At 38.4% G+C, this 24,700-nt stretch overlaps 1 protein-coding gene across 1 annotated transcript; it reads left to right on the top strand.

The window, feature by feature from the left end:
• The first annotated feature begins 6,602 nt into the window (after positions 1–6,602).
• On the top strand, positions 6,603–23,783 carry ANKRD65 (ankyrin repeat domain 65). The gene is made up of 4 exons (XM_053689894.1): positions 6,603–6,683; positions 11,621–11,819; positions 18,304–18,853; positions 23,039–23,783. The coding sequence occupies exons 2-4, from the start codon at positions 11,623–11,625 to the stop codon at positions 23,291–23,293; spliced, it is 1,002 nt and encodes a 333-aa protein (XP_053545869.1). The 5' UTR covers positions 6,603–6,683; positions 11,621–11,622; the 3' UTR covers positions 23,294–23,783.
• Positions 23,784–24,700: the final 917 nt, after the last annotated feature.

Genomic DNA, 24,700 nt, shown 5'->3' with positions numbered 1-24,700 from the left:
TTGAGTACAATCGGGTTGATTGACACCCCCTGCTGGCGGCCGATTGGCCACGAGTCTGCAGGGGGCGACGTTGCACCATCTCCGCAATCAGCAATGTCTGTCGGACCTGATCCCCACTGTCAGATCAGGTCCGACAGACATTTGTTAAATAGGCCTCTTAATGTATAATGGTGACTATTTAAATTAGCTTTCCTATCTGCTATTTTTGCAAAGAAAATATACATCCTTGTTATAAAGTGACTAAAAGGGACAGTAAAGTCAAAAATAAACTTTCTTATTTCCAGTTTACTTCTATTATCAAATTTGCTTCAATCTCTTGGTATCCTTTGTTAAAAAGCCTTCCTAGGCCAGGAGCAGCAATGCACTGCTGGGAGCTAGCTGGTGATTGGTGGCGGCACACAAATGCCACCTGTCGTTTGTTCACCATATGTGATCGGCTATCTCCCAGTAATGCATTGTAGCTTCTGAGCATACCTAGGTTTACATTTCAACAAAGGATACAGAGAGCAAGCTTTATCAAGCAATTTGACCTATTTTCGTGCCTAAAAATGCGCACACAATTTCATCCTCATATTTAAATGTGCCTAGTCGCATTTTCAATAGTTTGACTGGTATATTCGCATGGTAACATATTTATTATTTTTTTGCACCCAACGCATTCTTCACATTCTCCTTCATCTACTCGTAAGAAAGTTCTCCATAGATACTGCGGAGAACAGCATTTGAAATGTATTTATCTATGAGCTTGTGTTCTGTGCACATCATGAAATACTTCTGATTTTGGCTGGTATTTCCATATCTCGTGGGTGGAACGGCCTGGGATGGAAGAGGATTAGCCCACATAAGTATTGATATGCTATTGGCATGAATAACTTATATGGCCTATGGCCTCTATTTACCAAAGTCTGGCGGACCTGATCAAGAGCTGCTGGTGCAACGCCACCCCCTGCTGACTCATGGCCAATCGGCCACCAGCAGGGAGGTGTCAATCAACCCGATCGTACTCCGCAGCTTGATAGATATGCCCCTTAGTATCATTTATATGATCTATGTGTAGCAGATTGTTTGTGTCAGGGAAAACCACTTTATTAGCCCAATTTTTTAGCAACAAGTGAATAATAATTTAATATCTACCTCACCCCTGCAATCTAACTCTGCCATAATCAATGATTCAGTAAAGGTTTCTTGTTTCCGGCTCATTTCAGGCAGTCTTCAGTCCTCTTATGAAATAAAAAAAAAAAGGCCACATTTTTTTTATCAGAAATAAGGCGCAAATACTAATTAAATTGGAGAAATTGATCTTTCCTTCACCTGTAGAAAGGTGCCAAAAAAATGATTCTTTTTTTTATTAACTTTGAGCGCACATGTGCTCTTCGACATAGATGAGCTCAGGTGAACGTAAAGGAGAATGACAAAGCACATTCAATAACACTTTGATAAATCGAGCTCTAAGAGAAGGAAACAAATTTGCTAATAGGTGCAAACCGGAAAGTTATTTTAAATGTTTTAAAGCAGGGGTGTCCAAACTTTGCTCTCCAGAGGTTTTGGAACTACATTTCCCATGATGCTCAGCTAGATAAAATGCTGGCTGAGCATCATCGGAAATGTAGTTCCAAAACCTCTGGAGAGCAAAGTTTGGACACCCCCTGTTTTAAAGGTACAGTATACACCAATTTTCTTATAACTGCATGTAGCAGACACTACTATAAAGAAAAAGATGCACAGATACTGATCTAAAAATCCAGTATAAAACCTTTTAAAAACACTTAGAAGCTCCTAATGAGGTTAGGCTAAGACACCCACTGAAAAGGGCTGAGAAAGCAGGAAGAGCAGACGCCCTCCCCCCGCCCCCCCCCTGCATATGGAAAGACAGATTACACAAACAGGAGTAAGTTGGAGTCTGTAGACATCCGTATACATCTAGAACTTTGGGGCTTTTTTAGGAGTCTGAAAATGAGCACAATGTTATTTAAAAATAAGAAAAACTATACATTTTTATAAAAACATCCCTAGATGGGCTATATAAATGTATCTTCTACAAAACATTTATGCAAAGAAAAATCTAGTGTATGTCCCTTTAACTTAATACTCTGGGGTATATTTATTATAGTGCGGCCGGACACGATGTAGCATATCATGTATGCCGCACATTGATAAATACAGACAGCATACACTGTCTGCATTTATCGTTGCACCAGCAGTTCTTGTGAACTTCTGGTGCAATGCCGCCCCCTGCAGATTTGGCCGCTAGCAGGGGGTGTCAATCACCCCGATCGTATTTGATCGGGTTGATTTCTGTCCGCCGCCTCAAAGCAGAGCAAAGGTCTTTAGAGCTTGGTAAATTGACCCCTCTATCTGAATCATGAAAGTTTAATGTTGTCTTTACTGTCTCTTTAATTTTGCCTATCATTAAATGAAATATTACATTTGTCATGAAAATGCAGGTTTTATTCAGTTTATAACGTGGATACATATTTTTTTTGCAAGGAGTGAGAGGAGGAACATTAATTGAGTTGGTTACAATATTAACATTTGCAACACAAATGCAGGTTTTATTCAAATTATAATTAGATTTACATTTTACTTGCAAATATTGTAAGGAGGTGAATGAACTGAAATGGTTACACACATAACCAATTTGCTGGTTTTAAAAAAAAAAAAAAGACAAAGTTATATTTCATGGTTCAGATAGAGCATGCAGTTTTAGAAGCCTTTTAAATTTACTTTGTTCTTGCGGCATCCTTCTTTGTTGAAAACCATACCTAGATAGGCTCACAAGAAACAATGCCCTACTGGGAGCCAGCTGATGATTGGTGGCTACTCACACATGCCTCAGCATTGGCTCATTAAATATGTTCAGCCAGACCCCAGAATTGCACTGCTGCACCTGTGCTAACTTTAACTATGTATTTAACCAATTTGCTACTATTAAAAACAAAAATAATCAATGTGCCTCTCGAATACAAAAGCTGTCATTTCAGTGACAGGTGTAGGGGGTGCTGGGAGTGCTTTGCAACCAAATTCCTTGGCCTGAATTTACAGTGCTATACCTTTACCAATGATAAACACAGAGCAAGGAGAAGGGTAAAAGAGGGAGGAGGACTGAAAAAATAATGGAAGAAAAAGATAGTACTTGTCAGTACCCCCTGCACCTGTTTAGCTTTCAAGTCAACTTGCTGCACCCCAAAATGTTATGGTCTGGACGCACTCTTGTTTCAATATCTAAAGGGGGGAAATGTTTTATTAATCTCTTTACAAGTCAAACCACACACACCTTTTATCTCAGGAAAAAAATATTCTCATACCTTTCCAGGTTCACCTGTTTTGGACGGGGCAGTCCCTATATAATACTAAAGCTCTTGGTACCTCACAGTTTTTTTTTTATAATCCCTCTTTTTGAAGTGCTGTCAACGTTTTATGTGGACTTTTAATCATACGCAATGCTCTGTTTTATATATTATGTGTCTTCTCTGTAGTAAATTTGTTTATGGAGAACAGAGTAATGAACAAGATTGTGATTTTGGTAATAGTGGAAAACACGGAAGGCAACACTGTCTTCACCATTTTCAAATACTTTAAAGGGATAGAAAAGTCAAAATTAAACTTGCATGATTCAGATAGAGCATATCATTTTAAGGCACTTTTAAATTCACTTCTATTTTCATATGTGCTTCATTCTCTTGGGGGTAAATTTATTAATGTGCAAGCGGACATGATACGATTTAGCGTATCATGTCCGCCACACATCGATAAATGCCGACAGCATACGCTGTCGGCATTTATCATTGCACCAGCAGTTCTTGTAAACTGCAGGTGCAGTGCCGCCTCCTGCAGATTCACGGCCAATCAGCGACTAGCAGTGGGTGTCGATCAACCTGATCATATTCGATCGGGTTGATTTCTGTCCGCCACCTCAGAGCAGGCGGACAAGTTATGGAGCAAGGGGCAACAAGCTCCTTACGGAGCTTGATAAATTGACCCCTTGGTATCTCTTGTTGAAAAAGAATACACACATATCCTACACTAGTTGGAGCTAGCTGCTGATTGGTGCCTGCACACATTTATCTCTTGTGATTGGCTAACTAGATGTGTTCAGCTAGCTACCAGTATTACATTCCTTTTCTTTCTGCAAAGGCTATCAAGATAATGAAGCACATTTGATAAAAGAAGTAAATTGGAAAGTTGTTTAAAATTGTATGTTCTATCCAAATCAAGAAAGAAAATGTTAGGGTTTCTTGTCCCTTTAAAAGAAAACGAAAATTTGTAACTTTCTATGTCCATTAAAGGGACACTCAGGTTAAATTAAATTTTCATGATTCAGATACAGCATGTAATTTTAAACAACTTTCCAATTTACTTCCATTAAAAAAAATGTGCACAATCTTTTATATTTACAATTTTTGAGTCACCAGATCCTACTGAGCATGTGCAAGAATTCACAGACTATACGTATATGCATTTGTGATTGGCTGATTGCTATCACATGGTACAAGGGGAGTGGAAATATACATAACTTAGAAATTTGTTATAAAAAAATCTACTACTCATTTGAAGTTCAGACTACGTGCTATTGCATTGTCTTGTTATCTTGCATTTGTTGATTATGCAAATCTAATGTGCTGACTGGTCCTTTAAATTACATGAATGATTATCATTATTTTTAAATAAAAACCAGTGTTCCTCTCAAATAAAAACAAATGTGGTCCCACACAAACTAACAGTCATGTGTATAACTGACATACAATGCATATATAATGCATGTACACAAGACACAACTATCCCTATTTGAGAGGGACAGGCTCTAATTCTGAGACAACCTCCCCTCAACCTTCTGAGTCCCTAATACCTAGCTACAAATATTGGGAGTTATGCATACAGATACGGTGAAGTACACTCACAAACACTATTTCCAACAGTGATCACTGCTGCTATGTACATTTTTATCTAAAATTCTGCCTGGTAATCCCTTTGCTGCAAAGTTGTCCACAATAAAATTCACAGAAATATAGAATTCAGAATTTTAGCTTTGTTCCCCTTTCCGTTATTTTCATTACAGATGTATACACGAAATCCAAGTAAAGCCCACACACTGCCCAAAAATGCCTAATCCTGTTTGTACCTCCTACACTACCCTGACTCCACCCCTGGCCTGCTTTGCCCCACCCTGATCACTAAGGCCCCTCCCCTTACCCTGCTCCAGTCCCAGGGGAAATATTTTAAATGGTGGGAGGTATGGTAATGTGTCAAAGTCTCCTGATAGCCAATGAGTTAATCATTAGAAAACAAACAGCATCCAGACACATGCAGGTTTTACAAGCCTTACTAAGCTTCATTTTCAGAATGACACTTTTTTAAACAAATATTTTATTGTTAGTATTCATCCATATAATTAGAATAGAAAACAGACAGCCACAATCTGTTATTCACTTATCGCTAGTTATAAAGTATGTAAGCGCTACGCACCCTAATTAATACATTAAGCTAATTCTTTTATAAAGTTGTTTGAGGTTTGCATATTCATTTTCTTAATTTTTAATTAAAATGTTGCACTTAATGGCAGCTGAGACAAACAAATGGAGCTGCTACACAAACAAATCACAACAGCTAGATTCATGTAGTGGCTTAATTTAAATGCCTGTTTCACAATGCTAGGCTATGTTTTTGAGTGTCCAGGTGTGTGCGCATAAAATGTAGTGATTTATTTGTGGCTGACTACTATTGTCAGCCAAGGAAGGAGCAGCTGTCACTGTAACACCTATGTTATATAGGTACCAGGAATATAAAGATGTCTCTTTACTCGCAACGCCCTCCACCACAATAAAAGACTGTGATTGACCATTCCCCCCAGACCAGGGATGGGGAACCTTGGCACTCCTGATGTTTCAGAACTACATTACCCATGATGCTTAGGCACTCTGAAGTCCAGTTGAGCATCATGGGAAATGTAATTCTGAAACATCTGGAAGGCCAAGGTTCCCCATCCCTGCCACAGACCATTATTATCCTATTTACGATAAGGAACCAAACCGTTAGTACACCTAACCTTGTTCCTGGCACTAGTACAAATAATACTAATAGCTGACTCCCAATCATTATTAAACCAAATGACAAATTAGCTCACTGCAAATAGACTTTATAAATACTGTTGCAATGCCCCCACCAAAAATAAACCTTTACTGCAACTGTCCCATGTTATAAATGCTCTAATGGGTTACCCTATCCCTTGATATAGCTACTAACATAATTGTGACCACACGCACCAAAACCCCTATAACTATAAACATCCCACTATAACTCTCTACTGTATAGACATCCAAATCAGGGCCCCTTGGATAACCACCCTAAGTGATTCCATTTACAAATAACCCCAAACACCTAAAAATCACCACAAAATGTTATGTTTACTGAAGGCCAATTCTAAGGGTCTTCAGTCATTTTTAATAACCAAATCAGAGGAGTCAACAGCTCAATTTTGACAACTAGTCCATGCGTATAGCTCATTGATTAATCTGATTATCCAATTAGGATTGTTGGATAATCTATAAACCCAAATTGTGCAAGGATCACCAAGAAGAGGATCTGTTATCACTGGGCAAAAGAGGCTGAAAATCAATGAAATGACTCCAGAAAAAGGTGTAGTTTAGGGGATATATTTCTGATGCAGGAGGAGATTTCATAGAAAGGTAAGTTGCATGTTGTGGTTACCAGTTGGGAAACTGAGAATAGTAGTTGCAATGGGAGGATTGCAGTTAGGATAATATAGATCAGGGAGGTCAATCAAACCCTTAGGGGTATTTGCAGTGGGTGGTGATCATGGTTAGGATAGTGGCAAGGTTAGCTATTAGGGCTATTTGCATGAGTACATTTCATGGTTAGGGTAATTATGGTGAGGGTCATTAGGAAAGTGTGGATATATTTATTTGCAGTGGGGGAGGTTGCAATTATGGTGAATTGTAGTGTAGATCAGGACCACACTGTTTGATTTGTTTGCTGTGGGGGCCACAATCGCCATTAGGGTTAATTGCAGCATGGTCCAGGTCAGTCACAGTTAGGCTTTATTGCAGTGGGGGCCCTGGGGGTCAAGTTGCAAGCATGCCTCGTTATGGAGGAGTTATAGTCAACGTGATACTTTCTTCCTGGTTGTCTACAATAGCTTTTTTTGGTTGCAGTTTTTTGATTAGCTACTGATAAAAAATGATATAGTAATTAATGGCTGAAGATGTAGAGGCAGGATTGTGCAGTACTGGTTAATTACAGGTAGCCACTCTCATAGACATGTATAACTTCTGTCACTTTGTCACTAAACTGAAGACAATATACTGTAAAGCAAATTGATTCTGACCAGCGACAAGTTGTAACTATGTAGCAACCCTAATGCTATAATGTGCAACTTCAGTATCATTTAGCCCATAGTGTTATAATTTGCACATTTCAGCCAAGAATTGTTATCTTCTTCTTGCAACTTGTTTCACATTTATGGTTGTGCACAAATGCATGTTTAGAAAGCTTTACTATGTATGTCGGTAGCATCTATCTCTTCTATCAACCATGAGAATAAAAAATAAGCATAACTGGGCACTATTTAAATTTACCTTTAAAGGGACATAAAACTTCTGTGCACAATAGAGCAGTGCAACCACTGCAAAAATGTACAGCTCCAGATTTGTATCATGCAACCTAACCTAAAGCACTTTATACAGGTGTCAAAAAGTTGACAATCTCATTCATATGTAAATGCACAATGCTTCTGTCACAGGGTGTGAGAATACCTGAATTCCAAGATGGCGGCGCCCAGTATGAGGAGGCGGAGCTTCAGTATCTTGCACCTTTAAGCTATTAAAACAGGAGAACTAGGCCCCTATGGAGACAATAATTATACTATCTGCAGACAGGTGTTTATAAAATCATCGAACTGGTGTTCCTATATCTAGGCCTAAAGTAATGCTGATGTCCCCCCCTGCGGCCAGCGGCCGGGGCTGTGGGAGGGTAAAGCAAGAAATTACACATATTGCATATGAAATGTTGTGTCTCCATAATCTCATTGTGGAGCATAAAAGTAGCGTTTAGGTTATGCACTCAAGGTAGAGTATATTAAACTGCAAGTATTTGTAAGAATATCTCTCCATATTTATGAAACGATATGTTGGTCCTATACCACTTTTTATTTAAAATGTAAGATCTATCACTATAATGGTACTCTTACTAATTTGTAAGTTCTAATTAGTTGCATATTTTTGGTGTGCTCAGACTTGGTAACAGCATCTTTACAACCCATATGACTATTCATTTTAACATTGAACTTTATTAGATGCAGTTTTTCTTGACTTTTTTTATCCTGTTTTAAAATGACCCCTGGAATCAGACAACAATCCAACTGGTCCAAGAGTGATCAATTTTTATTGACATAAGGGAAAAAAACAAAAACAAACGAGGACTGTAACCAATTATGTACACTACTTTTCAAACATGATATGCATATCTGTCAATAGGCTCATTCTATGTATGTTATATGTTTTGTGTCCTCAATAAAAATAAAAAATAAATAAAAAAAAAGGAGAACTGATTTGTAAAGAGCAGCAGGAACAGGATACAATGCAATAACATAGTGAGTAATTACTATTATTTATAGTTGTGCACAGCAGTTTAATGTCCCTTTAAGGCATAGATTACTGATACGAAATATATGTTGGTACTATAATTGGAAAAACATGAAAAATATTGGTTAAATATACTAAAAAGGGTACAACTTAAAGGGACAGTCTACACCAGAATTTGTATTGTTTTATTTATTACCCATGCCCCAGGGTTGCATAACCCACACAGTTATATTAATATATTTTTTACCTCTGTGATTACCTTGTATCTAAGCATCTTCTGACAGCCCCCTGATCACATGACTTTTTATTTATTATCTATTGACAGCACAATTAGTGCTGTGTTGTGCTAACTCCATGGGTGTGAGCACAATGTTATCTATATGGCCCACATGAATTAGCAATCTCCTGTTGTGAAAAGCAAATAAAAAAGCATGTGATAAAAGGCTGTCTGTAGTGGCTTAGAAACAGGCAGAAATTTAGGGGTTTAAATGTTATAAAGTATATTAACCCCTTCATGACCAGAGCACTTTTTCCATTAGTTGACCGTTTGGGACCAGGGCTATTTTTAAATTTCTGCGGTGTTTGTGTTTAGCTGTAATTTTACTCTTACTCATTTACTGTACCCACACATATTATATACAGTTTTTCTCGCCATTAAATGGAATTTCTAAAGATACCATTATTTTCATCATATCTTATAATTTACTATAACAAAAAATATAAAATATGATGAAAAAAATGGAAAAAAACACACTTTTTCTAACTTTGACCCCCAAAATCTGTTACACATCTACAACCACCAAAAAACACCCATGCTAAATAGTTTCTAAATTTTGTCCTGAATTTAGAAATACCAAATGTTTACATGTTCTTTGTTTTTTGCAAGTTACAGGGCAATAAGTACAAGTAGCACTTTGCTATTTCCCAAACCATTTATTTTTTTCAAAATTAGCGATAGTTACATTGTAACACTGATATCTGTCAGAAATCCCTGAATATCCCTTCACATGTATATATATTTTTTTAGAAGACATCCCAAAGTATTGATCTAGGCCCATTATGGTATATTTTATGCTACCATTTCACCCCCAAATGCGATCAAATAAAAAAAAATTGTTCACTTTTTCACAAACTTTTTCACAAACTTTAGGTTTCTCACTGAAAATTATTTACAAACAGCTTGTGCAATTATGGCACAAATGGTTGTAAATGCTTCTCTGGGATCCTCTTTGTTCAGAAATAACAGACATATATGACGTTGTTTTTTGGTAATTAGAATGCCGCTAAATGCTACTGCACACCACACTTGTATTTTGCCCAGCAGTGGCGGGATTAATTAGGTAGCTAGTAGGGAGCTTGTAGGGTTAATTTTAGCTTTAGTGTAGAGATCAGCCTCCCACCTGACACATCCAATTCCCCTGATCCCTCCCAAACAGCTCTCTTCCCTCCCCACCCCACAATTGTCCCCGCCATCTTAAAGGGACAGTTCACCCAAAATTTTTCTCCCCTTAAAATTATTCCTAATGATCCTTTTAACCTGCTAGAGTGTATTAAATTGGTTACATGTAGCTCCTTTATTCCTATTTCAGCATTTGAAATAGCTGATTTAGCCTGTGGTATCGCCACCTATACTGAACAAAATAGTACTGGAGTATAGGCTATTGAATAGCCTAAGTATACACAGCCAGCAGAAGAGATTACACTCTGAGTGGGATGCAGGATAGTTAAGTAATAAAATTATAATTTTCCATTGTTCTCTCTATGTATTAAGCTTTGGTGTTCCAGCCAAATAAAAGATAAGGAAGCAAATCTGTTTACACAAACTTAGAACATAATGAGATTTGATATCACATTTTTAAGTTCAACCCATTGTAATAGGCTGTGGTTTCAAAGCACAAAATCAGCTACTTCATATAAACAAATAAGCATGAAAATGGAATATTTTATACTCTGCAGTTGATATAATAAGTCATTTAAAATACATTAATGGAAAAACAATTGTACAGTGTACTGTCCCTTTAAGTACTGGCAGAAAGTCTGCCAGTAAAAAAAAGTTTGTGTTTGTTTTTTTTTTATTATTTTTTTAAAATTATATATTTTCTGCAGTGTAGGATCCCCCCTTACCATCCAACTTCCCTGAGCCCCCCCAAACAGCTCTCTAACCCTCCCCCCCTCTCACTATTTGGTGCCATTTTGGGTACTGGCAGCTGTCTGCCAGTACCCACTTTTCAAAATAATTTGCCAATTATTTATTTTTCTGTAGTGTAGCTGCCCCCCTCAATAACCCCTGCCCCTCCCTCATCCCTTTTAAAACCTAACTTACCCCCTCCCTCTCCCAACACCTGCTCCCAACACTGCAAATGCATTGCAAATCAATGCACATAAGGGAAGATCTCCCGTGCACGCTCCCGGGACTGATCCGACACTCGTTGCCGGAAGTGATCCAGCGATGGGCTACCCACCCACCTCCCTGCAGCTGCTCCCACCCACCAACGATCGGCCCCATCGCTGGCCGATGCAGAGAGGGCCACAGAGTGGCCCTCTCTGCATCGGTGTGCCAAAAAAGATATTGCAGTGATGCCTCAATAACGAGGCATCATGGCAATACCTTGAAAGCAGCTGGAAGTGATCAGGATCGATTCCAGCCGCCTGAAACCCCTGAGGACGTGCCAGGAACATCCTTGGTCATTAAGGGTATTTTTTTGTAGGACGTTCCTGGCACGTCCTCAGTCGCGAAGGGTTTAATATATCAATGTTGGTTGTGCAAAGCTGGGGAATGGGTAGTAAAGACATTATCTATCTTTTTATACAATAACAATTTTAGTGTTGACTGTACCTTTAATCCTAGTTTAAAAAATATTGTCTGTTTATTCATTTTTAAATAAGGTTACGAAATATAATGAGCTATATTCTTTCGCAAGATGAGATATGATCTTTTCCTTGTAGCATATATGAAATGTATATACATTGATCTGAAACACTGCAAGGTGCTAATAATAGTAAAGAAATACTTTGTTTTTTAGGTATGCAGCAGCGGGTAGGAAGAATGACTCCCCAGGCGGAGTTAGCGAGGAGATGTTTAGAAATGAACGTTGATCTCAACCTTCATGAGATGTCATGCCCTGGCATAAAGGAATGGAAAGCACTTCATTTAGCAGCCTGGAACGGGAACACTCGCCTAGTAAAACAACTACTCCAGCAAGGAGAGAAAGTGGAAAGCAGGTTTGTTTTCCCCGATACTGCAACACTACTAGAAACACATATACTATAAGACCATAGGCTAGATTTACCAGGGGTCAAATCCTACAAAAAAAAAGTGTGGGAACTCACAAAGACTTCCACTCCCACCCTCCCACCCCCGTCAGAATTAATATTGTTTTATAGACGCACACACACTGTATTTATTTTTATATAATCTATACACTTCGGTTAAGTTAAATACAATTAAATAAAATTAAATTAAATACAATGAAGGGTTGAATGGTTGCCTTTGGGCCGTTGGGCCTGAGACTCCTCATCTGTCATAGAGTCTCACCCACTTAAGGTGCAATAGTCCTATTTCTACTAGGGGAGCTAAATAACCCCAAGCAAGCCACACAGAAATGTAAGCACCATGTGTTCCACACATTGCAGAGTGATAACACAGCAGGACCGCTAACAGGCTTTCATTTAGCGTATTGTAGGAAGTGTTACTGCCCATTACTAGAGGATCTCACTAGCCATCTAACGAGACTGTGCTGCAGCTCCTCCCACTCGGCAGCAGCAGTGTTTACTGAAGTGTTTCTGTTCTCTGTCCCGAGGGAACTTAGTTCCTCTTGCAAAAATAGTGCAGGAACTCCGTTCCCATGAGTTCCCACTCGACTTGACCCCTGAGATTTACCAAAGGTTAAGCAGACATGATTCGATGTAGTGAATCATGTCTGCTTGACCTCGCTAAATGCCGACAGCATTTGGCGAAATGCTTGTGCAATGCCGTCCCCTGCTCACTAGGGGCCAACCGGCCACAAGCAGGGGTCTTCAATCATCCAGATTGTATTGGATCGGGATGATTTCAGTCCGCCATCTAAAAGGTGGCGGAGAAGTTAAGGAGCAGCGGTCTTATGACCGCTGCTTCTTAACTTCCATTTCTGGCGGACCAGAAATGATGGGGCGTTGATGCAGCATCTGCTGCTTAATAAATTGACCCCCTATACATCCATTTTTACTAAAAAAAAATGCTATGTTCTCTATTTATATAATAAATGTATAATGTTTAGTGGTGGCTCCAGGGCATAGGAAACAAGGGCACAGCTAAACTAAATGATTTAGGCTTGTTTAACCATCTAATAATTACATTTAGTGTATGCCTCTTAAAGGACCATTATATAGAATAGAATTGCATTATCAATAAATGCATGATAAAAAAAAAGACAATGCAGCAGCGCTTAGTTTGAATTTGAAATGAGCAGTAGATTTGTTTCTGACAAATTTCAAAGTTAGCTTAATTTTCCATCCTGTTGCATCATATGCCAATCACAAAATGCATATATGTGTATGCTGTGAAATTTAGCACATGCTCAGTAAGAGATGGTTCCTCAGAAAGTATTCATTTTGATAATGTAAATAAATTGGAAAGTTGTTACAATTACATGCTCTATCTGAATCTTGAAAGTTTAATTTTGACTTTAGTGTTCCTTTAATTTTCTCAAAAGTCATTTAACCCAAAATGAAATTCCCCATAACAGGCATTCATTATTTATTTAGCTTGCTTTTTACCATGACACATGCTTTTTCTGCTCTCTCCCAGATGAAGTGCATTTTGCATACTTAGGTTTACATGACTCTCCTACATGCCACACAGTGATTGCTTAGATCAGGAGCTCATTTACATCTACCACTAATTGGCTACAGCAAAGGAGACAAGATAAACGTTCTAAAGGGTCTTTCCAACAGGTTTATACATGGACCACTCTGAAATAGAAAAAAACATTGCTGACAAAATGACTGATTTACAGTAAATACAGTATTGTGGTACTTAATTGCTGATATCAGTGCAAGAACACTGCTTGAACTTGTATCAATACAGGGATATGTTGAAAGAAATTGATAAAAATCAGTGCTTCTACTTGTAGCCTTTATGAGAAGCTCCACTATTATATTAAGACTGAGATATCTGAAGATTGAGAACAATTACCTATGTATCAGGTGAGCAAAATACACAAAATCACCAATAACTATAATGTGAGGAAAATAATAATTGATCAGGCACAGCAACAGGCCAATAGATATGATATGCAGAGGACATGCCAGTAGGCCTGATATGCAGTTACATTACCAGCTTGTACTATAGATGAGTAAGGGCTCACAGGTACTATAGACAGGCATTGGTCTAGCACAGTGATTTGCAACCTTTTTTTTGCTGTGGCACACTTTTTTACATTAAAACATCCTGTGGCACACCACCATCCCAAAATTTTACAAAATCACACCTAGCCTAATACAGGATATATATACAGTATGTATATATATATATATATATATATATATATATATATATATATATATATATATATATACACACACTGTACAGTGCTGTCATGCCATGCCTCCTACAAAGTATACATGACATATTGACATTCATTCACAATCAATCATAATGATTGTCTGTGAATGAATGTCAATGTCATGGTTGTAAATGATGCCTGATGATGAGCCTGTCACATACCTCCCAATATTTCAAAATTTGAAAGAGGGGCCCCCCCGCACTGTTGTCAGTCTGCCGCGGCACACCTGAGGATCTCTCACGGCACACTAGTGTGCCACGGCACACTGGTTGAAAAACACTGGTCTAGCAGATACTACAGAGAGAAAGTGTGACATAATGTACTATAAAGACGTAGTGAGACAGAAGGAACAATAGGCATGGGGCAGACCACAAAGTGCAGTAAGTAGATAGCAGTGCACTAGGAAAAGCAAAATATCAAAACACTGAGGCATTCATGTATTGCACAATTTGGCACGTTGCGGACAATTTAAAGAGCAGAGAGTTATGTTCCTTCCTGACCCAACTCATGCAGGCCCATTTATCAAAGGGCTTGCGGACCTGATCCGACACTGCGGATCAGGTCCGCAAGACCTCGCTAAATGCGGAGAGCAATACGCTCTCCGCATTTAACATTGCACCAGCAGCTCACAAGAGCTGCTGGTGCAACGCCGCCCCCTGCTGACTCGCGGCCAATCGGCCGCCAGCAGGGAGCTGTCAATCAACCCGATCGTATTCGATCGGGTTGATGTCCGGCGATTCCTGTCCGCCTGTTCAGAGCAGGCGGACAGGGTTATGGAGCAGCGGTCTTTAGACCGCTGCTTCATAAGTTGTGTTTCTGGCGAGTCTGAAGACTCGCCAGAAACACGGCCCTTCAAGCTCCATACGGAGCTTGATAAATGGGCCTGATGGAGTCACCTGGAGAGTGCACCAGTAAGTAAGGGCTAGAATCCTTAGAAGCATTATTTAAATAGTTGAATTGTAGTCATTATGGGGACTACTAAGTTATTTTCACACATGTAGATTTTAAATCATTTTAATTTAAACCTGCTGAATTTTGCAGCTGAAGTCTAGACTCCCTCTCTATGTTTGTTGTTGTAGAGGTACAGGTGATACAGCCAGTCGTGTATCTTATCAGGCTAGGCTAGGCTGCTACAGTTTATGGGAAAGTGTTCCTGAGGCCTTGATTTGTCTATTGTTAAAGGGATTTCAGATGTGCATGCTTGTTAGTTACACTTCAGTAAAGTATACATTATGCTTGCACTCATATAACCTCCTTTTAAAGCAACAGCATCCATGAACAACTCCAAATAACTCCACTAAGGCTATCCTCTTAATAATCAGCAAGTAGTACATTTGGAGTCTGCTCCCATAAATTTTAACATCTCAATCAATACTACTGATAGGCTGCATTGCATATGCCACCAAAATAAAGAAAAACACAGACCAGGAGGATATGTTTGGGCTAAAGAAATGTTGAGGTCTGATTTATAATGATGCAAAACTACATATGCAAATAAAAATGGGCAAACCAACAAATCTAGAACAAAGTCCAGAGTGAAAGGGGGCGCCACAAAGTCCAGCCAAAAAATGTAAAAATAAAGGTAGATATACGCAGAATGTGTTCTTGGGGAAATACACTTGTGTACCTATCAGCCGCTCTCTTCAATTGCCCTAGTCCGTGATGATTACCAAAAAGCCAGACAGTCTGAAAGACAGAATAGAAGAGGCGCTTCCTTGCGTATATCAGCTATATAGAAGCAGGCAAATCTCACATTTGAGATTTGCCTGCTTAGATATAGTTGATATGCACAAAGAAGGGCCTCTTCTATTCTGTCTTTCAGACTGTGTGGCTTTTTGCAAATAAAAATGGTAGCTGCAGGTAGCATCTCAATAAAAACCTAGAAATAGCCGTGAAACAGATTGTGCTTTAGTTTTCATAATCATGGCAGCTTTTGTTTTTATTAAAAGTATGAAATCTCATTTTGGAATATAGTTGGCATAAAGTAGGTTTTAAGTTCAATTAATCTGTTCTGAGGTCTTACAAGGCCATATACTTGTCATAAAGGGAGCTACATGGACCATCTATCTGATCGGGGTCTCTCTTGGACATTCACATAAAGGGGCTGCTTTTGACATGTATGTAATCAAACGCTTATTTTGGTGTGCAGCTGACATAAAGAGGGGTGTATAGCTCTATGTTAAATCTGATCTCATGGGTCCCCTCTGTGGTGCAATAAAAGCTCCCAAATATCCCACATTCTGTGTCAAAGTTGGGGGAAGATAACATCAAAAGGAGTATTAGGGGCTAGGCAATAGATAACAAACTCCAGGTTGTAAATCCTAAAGAAAATGTGATGTCATATTCTTTTAATTTACTTGAGCAATGTTTATTCTCCCCTACAGGGCTAAAATATATCTACCTATTCATGGTGTTAAAATCTAATCCCATTTCATCGATCTATTGCTTAGAACAGCTTCTGATCTATTCATAGTGCTAAACCTGTGTTTGCTGTCATCTATTTTAACAGGACTAAGTTGTAACACTTTGAACTTTATTTACACAAATCTCCTGGATACAAAACTGTGACAAAATCAATACAAATACATTAGACTTAATTGTGAAAAAAACAACATACATTAATGGCAAATCCAGATTAAAGGAACACTGACAAAAGAGTATGTTAACATTATAAACATTATAAACATGTTTTTGTATCATAATTAAACTTGAAAAACTCTTGCACTCGATTCCAGCAACACACAAGAAAATTGGAATTTATAGCAACGTTATGCATATTAAAGTAACATTGTACACGAGATTTTTTTTGCATAAATGTTTTGTAGATGATACATTTATATAGCCCATCTGGGTGAGTTTTTGTAAAGATGTATAGCTTTGCTTATTTTTAAATAACATTGTGCTGATTTTCAGACTCCTAACCAAGCCCAAAAGTTTTAGCTGTATACTGATGTATTCAGGCTTCAGATTGCTTCTGTTTGTATAATGGGTCTTTTCATATGCAGGGGAGGGGGACAGGATTGGGGGGTTCTGCTCTCATACTCTTTCAGTGGGTGTCCCAGCCTAACCTTATAAACAATGCTAAACTGGGAGCTTCTAAGTAAGTTTTTAAAAGGTTTTATACTTTTAATATCAGTATCTGTGCATATTATTCTCTATAGTAGTGTCTATTACTTGCAGTTAAATGAAACTTGGTGTATACTGCCCCTTTAAACTTGTTTTCAAGTAAAATCTGCTTTTAGTTGGTCCATTGAATGTCTGTCAAATAGAAAATATCAATTACAAAACTGATTGATGAAAGTCATGCAAAAGTAAATGTAAATAGCCAACCTTCAAAGCAAAATACTTCAGTAAGAAAAACATTAAATATGTACAGTGTAAATACAAGTAGTTACTTAAAGGACCAGTCAACAAAGAATATTTGCATAATCGACAAATGCAAGTGAACAAGACAATGCAATAGCACTTAGTCTGAATTTCAAATGAGTATTATATTTAGTTCCAGACGATTTTAAAAGTTATGTCTCTTTCCACTCCCTCTGTGCCATGTGACAGCCATCAGCTAATAACAAATGCATACACGTACCATGTGACAGCCATCAGCCATTCACAAATGCATACACACTTATTCTTGCACATGCTCAGTAGGAGATGTTGGCTCTAAATTTTTAAATATTGAAAGATTATGCAGATTTTTTTTAAATGGAAGTAAATTTGAAAGTTGTTTAAAATGGCATGCTCTATCTGAATAATGAAAGTTTAAATTTGATTGAGTGTCCCTTTAACCTCAGATAACATAGGTACATAGCTGGCTGTTTAACCTAAAATAATGTGAAATAAATGTGCATGGATGTCTGTGTGAAATGTTACACGCTATTCTAGTACAGTGGTACTAAATTGTTTTTTTTTGGGGGGGGGTTTACCAATAAAATTTGCTGCATTTGTAAAAAGCACGAGACACTAATGTATGTGATATGTAACTGCATTTTGATGCCAGATTGCTATTATACAATTCTATTGTAATTAATAATCCTTTAAACCTATTTAGTAAATCAAACCCTTAGAAATGCAAGATAGAGATATATAACTGCATGATGAGAACATTTGAATTCTTCATATGGGATGTGCACCATATTTATGTGCTTCTGAATTTGTTCCGTTAGAGATGAGCTCGGCTGGACCCCTCTGCACTGCGCGGCAATGAATGGTCACTTGGCTACAGTGAAGCTCTTGATTCAGCGAGGTGCCTTATCCAATGCTCCAGATGGCTCCGGATACACATCACTGCACCATGCAGCATGGAGTGGTCATACACATATGTGCGAGATGTTATTGCAACGTGGTGCCAAAGCACAGGCAGCATCCAAGAGTGGTCTGACACCTCTACATTTAGCAGCTGCCAATGGACACACACTTATAACCCATCTCCTGCTGAAGCACAACACTGACCCTTGCATTGGAGACAACAACCAGTGGAGTCCTCTGCATTGGGCAACAGTGAGCAATCAGTTACATATCATGGACCTACTATCAGAACAAGGAGTATCATTAGAGCTTGAAGCTGCTGGCAATTTGACTCCTTTGCACATTGCTGCTGAAACTGGTCGACTGGAGGCTTTGGCCTATCTATTGGAAAAAGGAGTCAATGTGAACAACACAGACCAGCTAGGCAGAACCCCACTTGCAATAGCAGCTGGTAATGGTAGCACAGAGGTGAGTGCACTGAGTGGTAAAAAGAGCTGGACTGTTTAGTGAGGTCAGTACTAAGCCTTAGCAATAGATAGACAATGAGGAGTTATATATAAAAAATAAAAACAATTTATTATATATACATACAAAAGTTAGGAGAGAATATAATAATAAGTAAAAGACACCTAACAGAAATATGAATTTATGTGATAAACAAACATCTATTGTAATAATTAATTAAAGTGTCAGGAAACCTTAAAAATAATGTTATATAATCCTGCACATAGCGCAGAATTATATAACATTATATTAGCCAAACTTTCCAAAACATAATATACCCTTTTAATTTTTTTAAAAAACGTCTGTTTTACAGACCCGCTCTCTGTGCTCTTCTGAGCGCGTCTGTTTGTTTCACACAGCGCATCGGGCCAGCTGTATAGTCACAGCCCGGCCCGACCGCGCCATAACACTAAGTGCAGCTCGCTCCTGCTCTGTCTGACAGCAGGAGTGATCTGCACTGTGTATAATGGCGCGGTCAAGCCAGGCTGTGACTATACAGCTGGCCCGATGCGCTGTGTGAAATAAACAGACGCGCTCAGAAGAGCACAGAGAGCGGGTCTTTAAAACAGACGTTTTTTAAAAAAATTAAAAGGGTATATTATGTTTTGGAAAGTTTGGCTAATATAATGTTATATAATTCTGCACTATGTGCAGAATTATATAACAATATTTTTAAGGTTTACTGACACTTTAAGCCTTTTTTTTACAACCCAGGGCTGAGCCAATTTTGAGCAATGATATATTGGGGGGGGGGGTTCAACAGGCCCAGCAGATCCATAATATACCATTATATATATATATCATAACATGTAAGATAACTGCAGCAAAAACTGTAGAAAACATATATGTTTGCTTAGATTTTAGTAAAAAAATTGAAAATAGCCTGGTGACCTCTGCTGTTACTGTGATCTCCTGACTAAATTGTCATCAAAATAGCCCCATGTGAAATAGGGACCCATACAGGCTTTTGGGAGTTATAATATAGATTAGAGAGGCCCCATTGTGTAGTACAGAAATAAAAGCACTTTTTTTTTCTTGCAAGGTGTTAACTGTTACCACAATGATCACCTGACTATACTGTTACTACAGGGATCACCTGACTATACTGTTACTACAGTGATCACCTGACTATACTGTTACTACAGTGATCACCTGACTATACTGTTACTACAGGGATCACCTGAATATACTGTTACTACAGTGATCACCTGACTATATTGTTACTACAGTGATCACCTGACTATACTGTTACTACAGTGATCACCTGACTATACTGTTACCACAGTGATCACCTGACTATACTGTTACTACAGGGATCACCTGAATATACTGTTACTACAGTGATCACCTGACTATATTGTTACTACAGTGATCACCTGACTATACTGTTACTACAGTGATCACCTGACTATACTGTTACCACAGTGATCACCTGACTATACTGTTACCACAGTGATCACCTGACTATACTGTTACCACAATGATCACCTGACTATACAGGCAAAATTTATATTATTTTTTATCTACCATAAAATAAACTTTATTAGGAGTCTCTAGACATTTTATATTATATATTGTTCATATAATGTAATACTCCCAAGCAAATCCCCATGTGTTTTTTTAAATGATCTGTTGCATCTTACTGCTGAGATCGAGGGGTTTGAAACCCCCCCCCCCCATCCAGTTCCCTTGCAGCTATATATGTATCCTTGTTCAGCCCCTTTGTAAAACCACCACATACAGGGTGTACTTCCCACTAGACCACCAATGTTGCCTGGCCTGTAATGAGGGGGATTGATGAAAACAGTGTTTGTTGGGAAATTCCCCTGCATGATGAGAAGGGCTTGTCATTCACCTACAGGTAGCGATGCGCATGACAAGAACACCTCTTCATGCGCATCAAAGGGGTTAAAGGACATTAAATGCCTTAAAATTTGAATTATTTGCAATCTTACAGACGTCACCAGCATTCCCATGAAGCCTGGGAGTGCCACCCACTAGCTGCCAAAATCCCCGGCCTGTAGTGAGGGGGGGATCGCCGAAAACAGTGATTGTTCAGCGATTACCCTGCATGACAAGAAGGGCTCGTCATGCACCTACAGGTAGCTATGCGCATGACAAGAACACCTTGTCATGCGCATCGAAGGGGTTAAAGGACATGAGATGTCTTATAATTATAAGAATTATTTGCAATCTTACAGAAAAGTAACAGAAACGTATCATATCAGCCAAGTGTGAAACCTTTCTGGATACATTAAGACCAACCTACTGTTGTTTTTCTTTGGCCAATTAGTGACAGATAAAAGGGGGTAAAAATGGAAATCCCACAAATTTCAGAGATAGAATACAGAAAAAGGGGGTAAAATAAAAAAGTAAAGGTTCTATAATATTTTATTTTCAGTCGATGTGAGAAAAGAGCAGAATTTGTTAGAGACCAAAATGTGATCACAAGCCTTACAGCTGGAACACGCACATTTATATATTTCTTTGCTATTTATTTTAAACACTTTAATACAATCAGCAGCTTAAATAAATAATTGGGAACACATTGAAGGGGAAAATTTATATTACACTGTCAATTTAAACAGATAAAGTTAGTTCCAGGACAAGAATGTTTTATTAGGTGTTAGCAGAACACATCTAGGGAGTTAACTCCTAGATGTCGTTAGGACGTTCCATGCTGTCCTAACAGTGCTTGGCTTTAACACCGTTAGGACGGCATGGAATGTCCTACCTTTTTTGGCATTCTGCACCTTCCTCCTTTTATTTAATGGGAAATCTGACTGGGTGGCAGGTCTAGCATCGTAGGCAGTCCCCCATGATCCGACCCCAGTCTTGAAATCATGTGATTGCATTGACAATCGCATGATTTGTTTTTCAAGAATGAAGAGGTTAATAACAAGAGCCAAATGTGGGCAAATGTGTGCAGCCACCAAACACCATCTAGCTTCCAGTAAAGTTGAGTCTACCTAGGTATGTTTTCCAGCAAAGTATATCAATAGAACAAAGTACATTTGCTAATAGAAGGAAACTGAAAGTCTCTTAAAATTGCATGCTTTATCTAAACTATGAAAGTTTATTTTTCACTCAAGTCTCTCAAAATTTGGGCAGTTCAAGGAGTGTGGCAGTTCCCAAGTATTAGCTGTTGTTTCCTTTCAAAGGAAGCCCAAAAAGCATTTGCACAGCCACTTTAGTTGTACTATAACTGATTTGGGGTAGACAGAACTCAATCTAGAGGGTCAAAAATAAATTATCATCTCCACTGAATTAACCCCCATCCTAACGTTAACCCCACAACAGCCCCACACCCCACCAGCACAACTTAACCCAAACCACTGCTCATCTATCTCCCATGCATATAAGCCTAACAGCAATTTCCCCCACTGCAAAATACCCTAATCACAAACCTACAAGTGCAAAATAACCAAGCCACATTGTCCCAATTTCCCATCAAAGCCAAACCCTAACTACAATTACCTCCTTAGCCATTACTTATAATGGGTGAGTCAAACAACTCTCCCGAATCAGTCAACCAAAATCAGGAATACCTCCGATTGCAAATCCCTCTTAACCATCTCGGCACAGTCCATTCACCAAAACCCATTACTGAAACCACCAAAAATAAAGTAAACTGCCCCATTGGTAAGCCCTTTCCCATGGAATTTCTCCCCCCCCCCAAAAAAAAAACAAAAAAAAAAACTAAAACCTAACCTGCTTTACCCAGAGGGAAAAAAAAGTTTACTTAAAATAAGGAAAACCTCTACAATATAAAAGAAAAACCTTTTTATCTACTATTCATGAAGTCTTTTGGGTATTCAGGCTGTTTCACCCATCAACATCAGGTCCTTCATCCAGTTCATCGCTATGGTCTTATTTTTTTAAAATATTTTTTTAAATGGTTCCTTCTCGCAATGCACTAGGGCCACTGTAGGTACATTTTAAAGACTAGGTCCACTGAGGGAACAGCTAGAAACACAAAACTGGTAGGGGCTTTCAGACAAACAGGTAGAGGAGCAGTGAGTCAGCCTCACATTTAGGACCCTGTAATTCTGTTGTATAAAGTTTGAGGTACTGTTGTGCATAACAAGCTACACATTGTAATTCAACCACTTTTCCTTGCTCTTTAATGCTACCTTTTCCGCTCTCTAGGTGGTCAGACAGCTGCTGGACAATAATGCTCTAATCGATATGCAGGACAAACATGGACGCACTGCACTTCACAAGGCAGCGATTTCAGGTCACCTGACTGTCGCACAATTGCTTGTTCAGAACGGGGCTTCTCTAAACCTAAAAGACAGCCTGAATCTCATTCCAGCACAGAGAGCATCTATGTGCGGACACAAAGAATTGTGTGTCTATTTGTTGTCTCAAGGGGCCATCAAAGATGCTGAAAATTGCAGCTGAAAACAGTTAACACAGTTATGGATGGGGGGGGGAATCTATTATGAAGTCTTGCAGCTGTGAAAAGCAGCAAGTGAAATGAATGGCTTTAGCAAATATGGAAAGGGAAACGCTGTAATAACCGCTGATACAGCTGGGGATTATTACATAATACTTTGGTATATTATAAAATATTTATGTTTGTGTTCACTACTATATAGCACTTGGTTATATCAATCATATCCACCATGTTAAAGTATGTAAATAAATTACAAAAAGTATGAATGCTGAATAGTTAGAGCACTTTCAGACATCTAATAACATTTTGTAGACATGTTAAAAGGTCACCTGACCTAGAAAGCTGAGTCAATAGTGGTACAAAATACACTATCATATTTTCATCACTTTAAAGGGAAATTAAACGCATTTTTTTCTTTCATGACAATGTACAGTTTTAATAAACATTCCATTTACGTTGTTTATCAACTTTGTTCTCTTGTTATCCTTTAATAAAAAGCCGTCAGGGAGGCTCGGAAACTTGCATGTGTCTAGAGCACTATATGGCAGCAGTTGTTTAAGAATGCTTACAACAATGTTATACATTTTGCAAGCAATGCTGCCACCTAGTGGTAAAAAGCATGCCTACCTTGGTATTCCCTTCAACAAAGAATACCATGCAAAAAAAGCAAATTTGATAATAAAAATAAATTGGATTTATTTTAATTGTATGTTCTATTTGAATTATGAAAGAACAAATGAGTTTCATGTCCCTTTAAGAGTTGGTTAAAAAAAAGTGTAATGCATTAAATGTTTTGTTTCATTTATCAATCAATATATGAGATACAAAAAAACAAAAAAAAGGTTAATGTACACGGCTGGTTTACCTAAATTACTAAAGCTTTAATTTAAACATGACTGCAGCCATAAAACATGGGGAAAATAATACCATGAAGCAATTGATATAGCATAGTGACTCTTTGGGGCATATGTATCAATGTGCGGGCGGACATGATACGAAGTAGCGTATCATGTCCGCTGCACATCGCTACACATCGATAAATGATTTATCATTGCACCAGCAGTGCAATGCCGCCACCTGCAGATTCGCAGCCAATCGGAGCTTGATAAATATGCCACGCAGTGGTTACTTTTAGGTAACACATGCCAAATGTATTGCATGAAATGTAATAATTTGATGTTCTGTTTGGTAAATATTGTAATATTAATCCTGTTGTTATATTGTTGCATCATTTTCAAGCACAAGCACAGTAGGTTAACAATTAAGTTTAAAAATTTAAATATGTTTTTTCTGTTTATATAACATTCAGGCTCGCCGGAAACAGAAGTTATGAAGTAGCGGTCTAAAGACCACTGCTCCATAACTTGTCCGCCTGATCGAATACGATCGGGTTGATTGACACCCCCTGCTAG

The sequence above is a fragment of the Bombina bombina genome, chromosome 8 (assembly GCF_027579735.1).
Source record: "Bombina bombina isolate aBomBom1 chromosome 8, aBomBom1.pri, whole genome shotgun sequence".
NCBI lineage: Eukaryota > Metazoa > Chordata > Amphibia > Anura > Bombinatoridae > Bombina > Bombina bombina.
Note: the sequence above shows the minus strand (reverse complement) of the source record. Positions and strands in the feature narration are given on the sequence as shown.

Bases quoted from the DNA above. Each gene is read 5' to 3' on its own strand.
- ANKRD65 (XM_053689894.1), top strand. From the start codon at position 11,623: ATGCAGCAGCGGGTAGGAAGAATGACTCCCCAGGCGGAGTTAGCGAGG. The intron at 11,820-18,303 runs GTTTGTTTTCCC...TTGTTCCGTTAG, and splicing joins GGAGAGAAAGTGGAAAGCAG to AGATGAGCTCGGCTGGACCC. The intron at 18,854-23,038 runs GTGAGTGCACTG...TCCGCTCTCTAG, and splicing joins CTGGTAATGGTAGCACAGAG to GTGGTCAGACAGCTGCTGGA.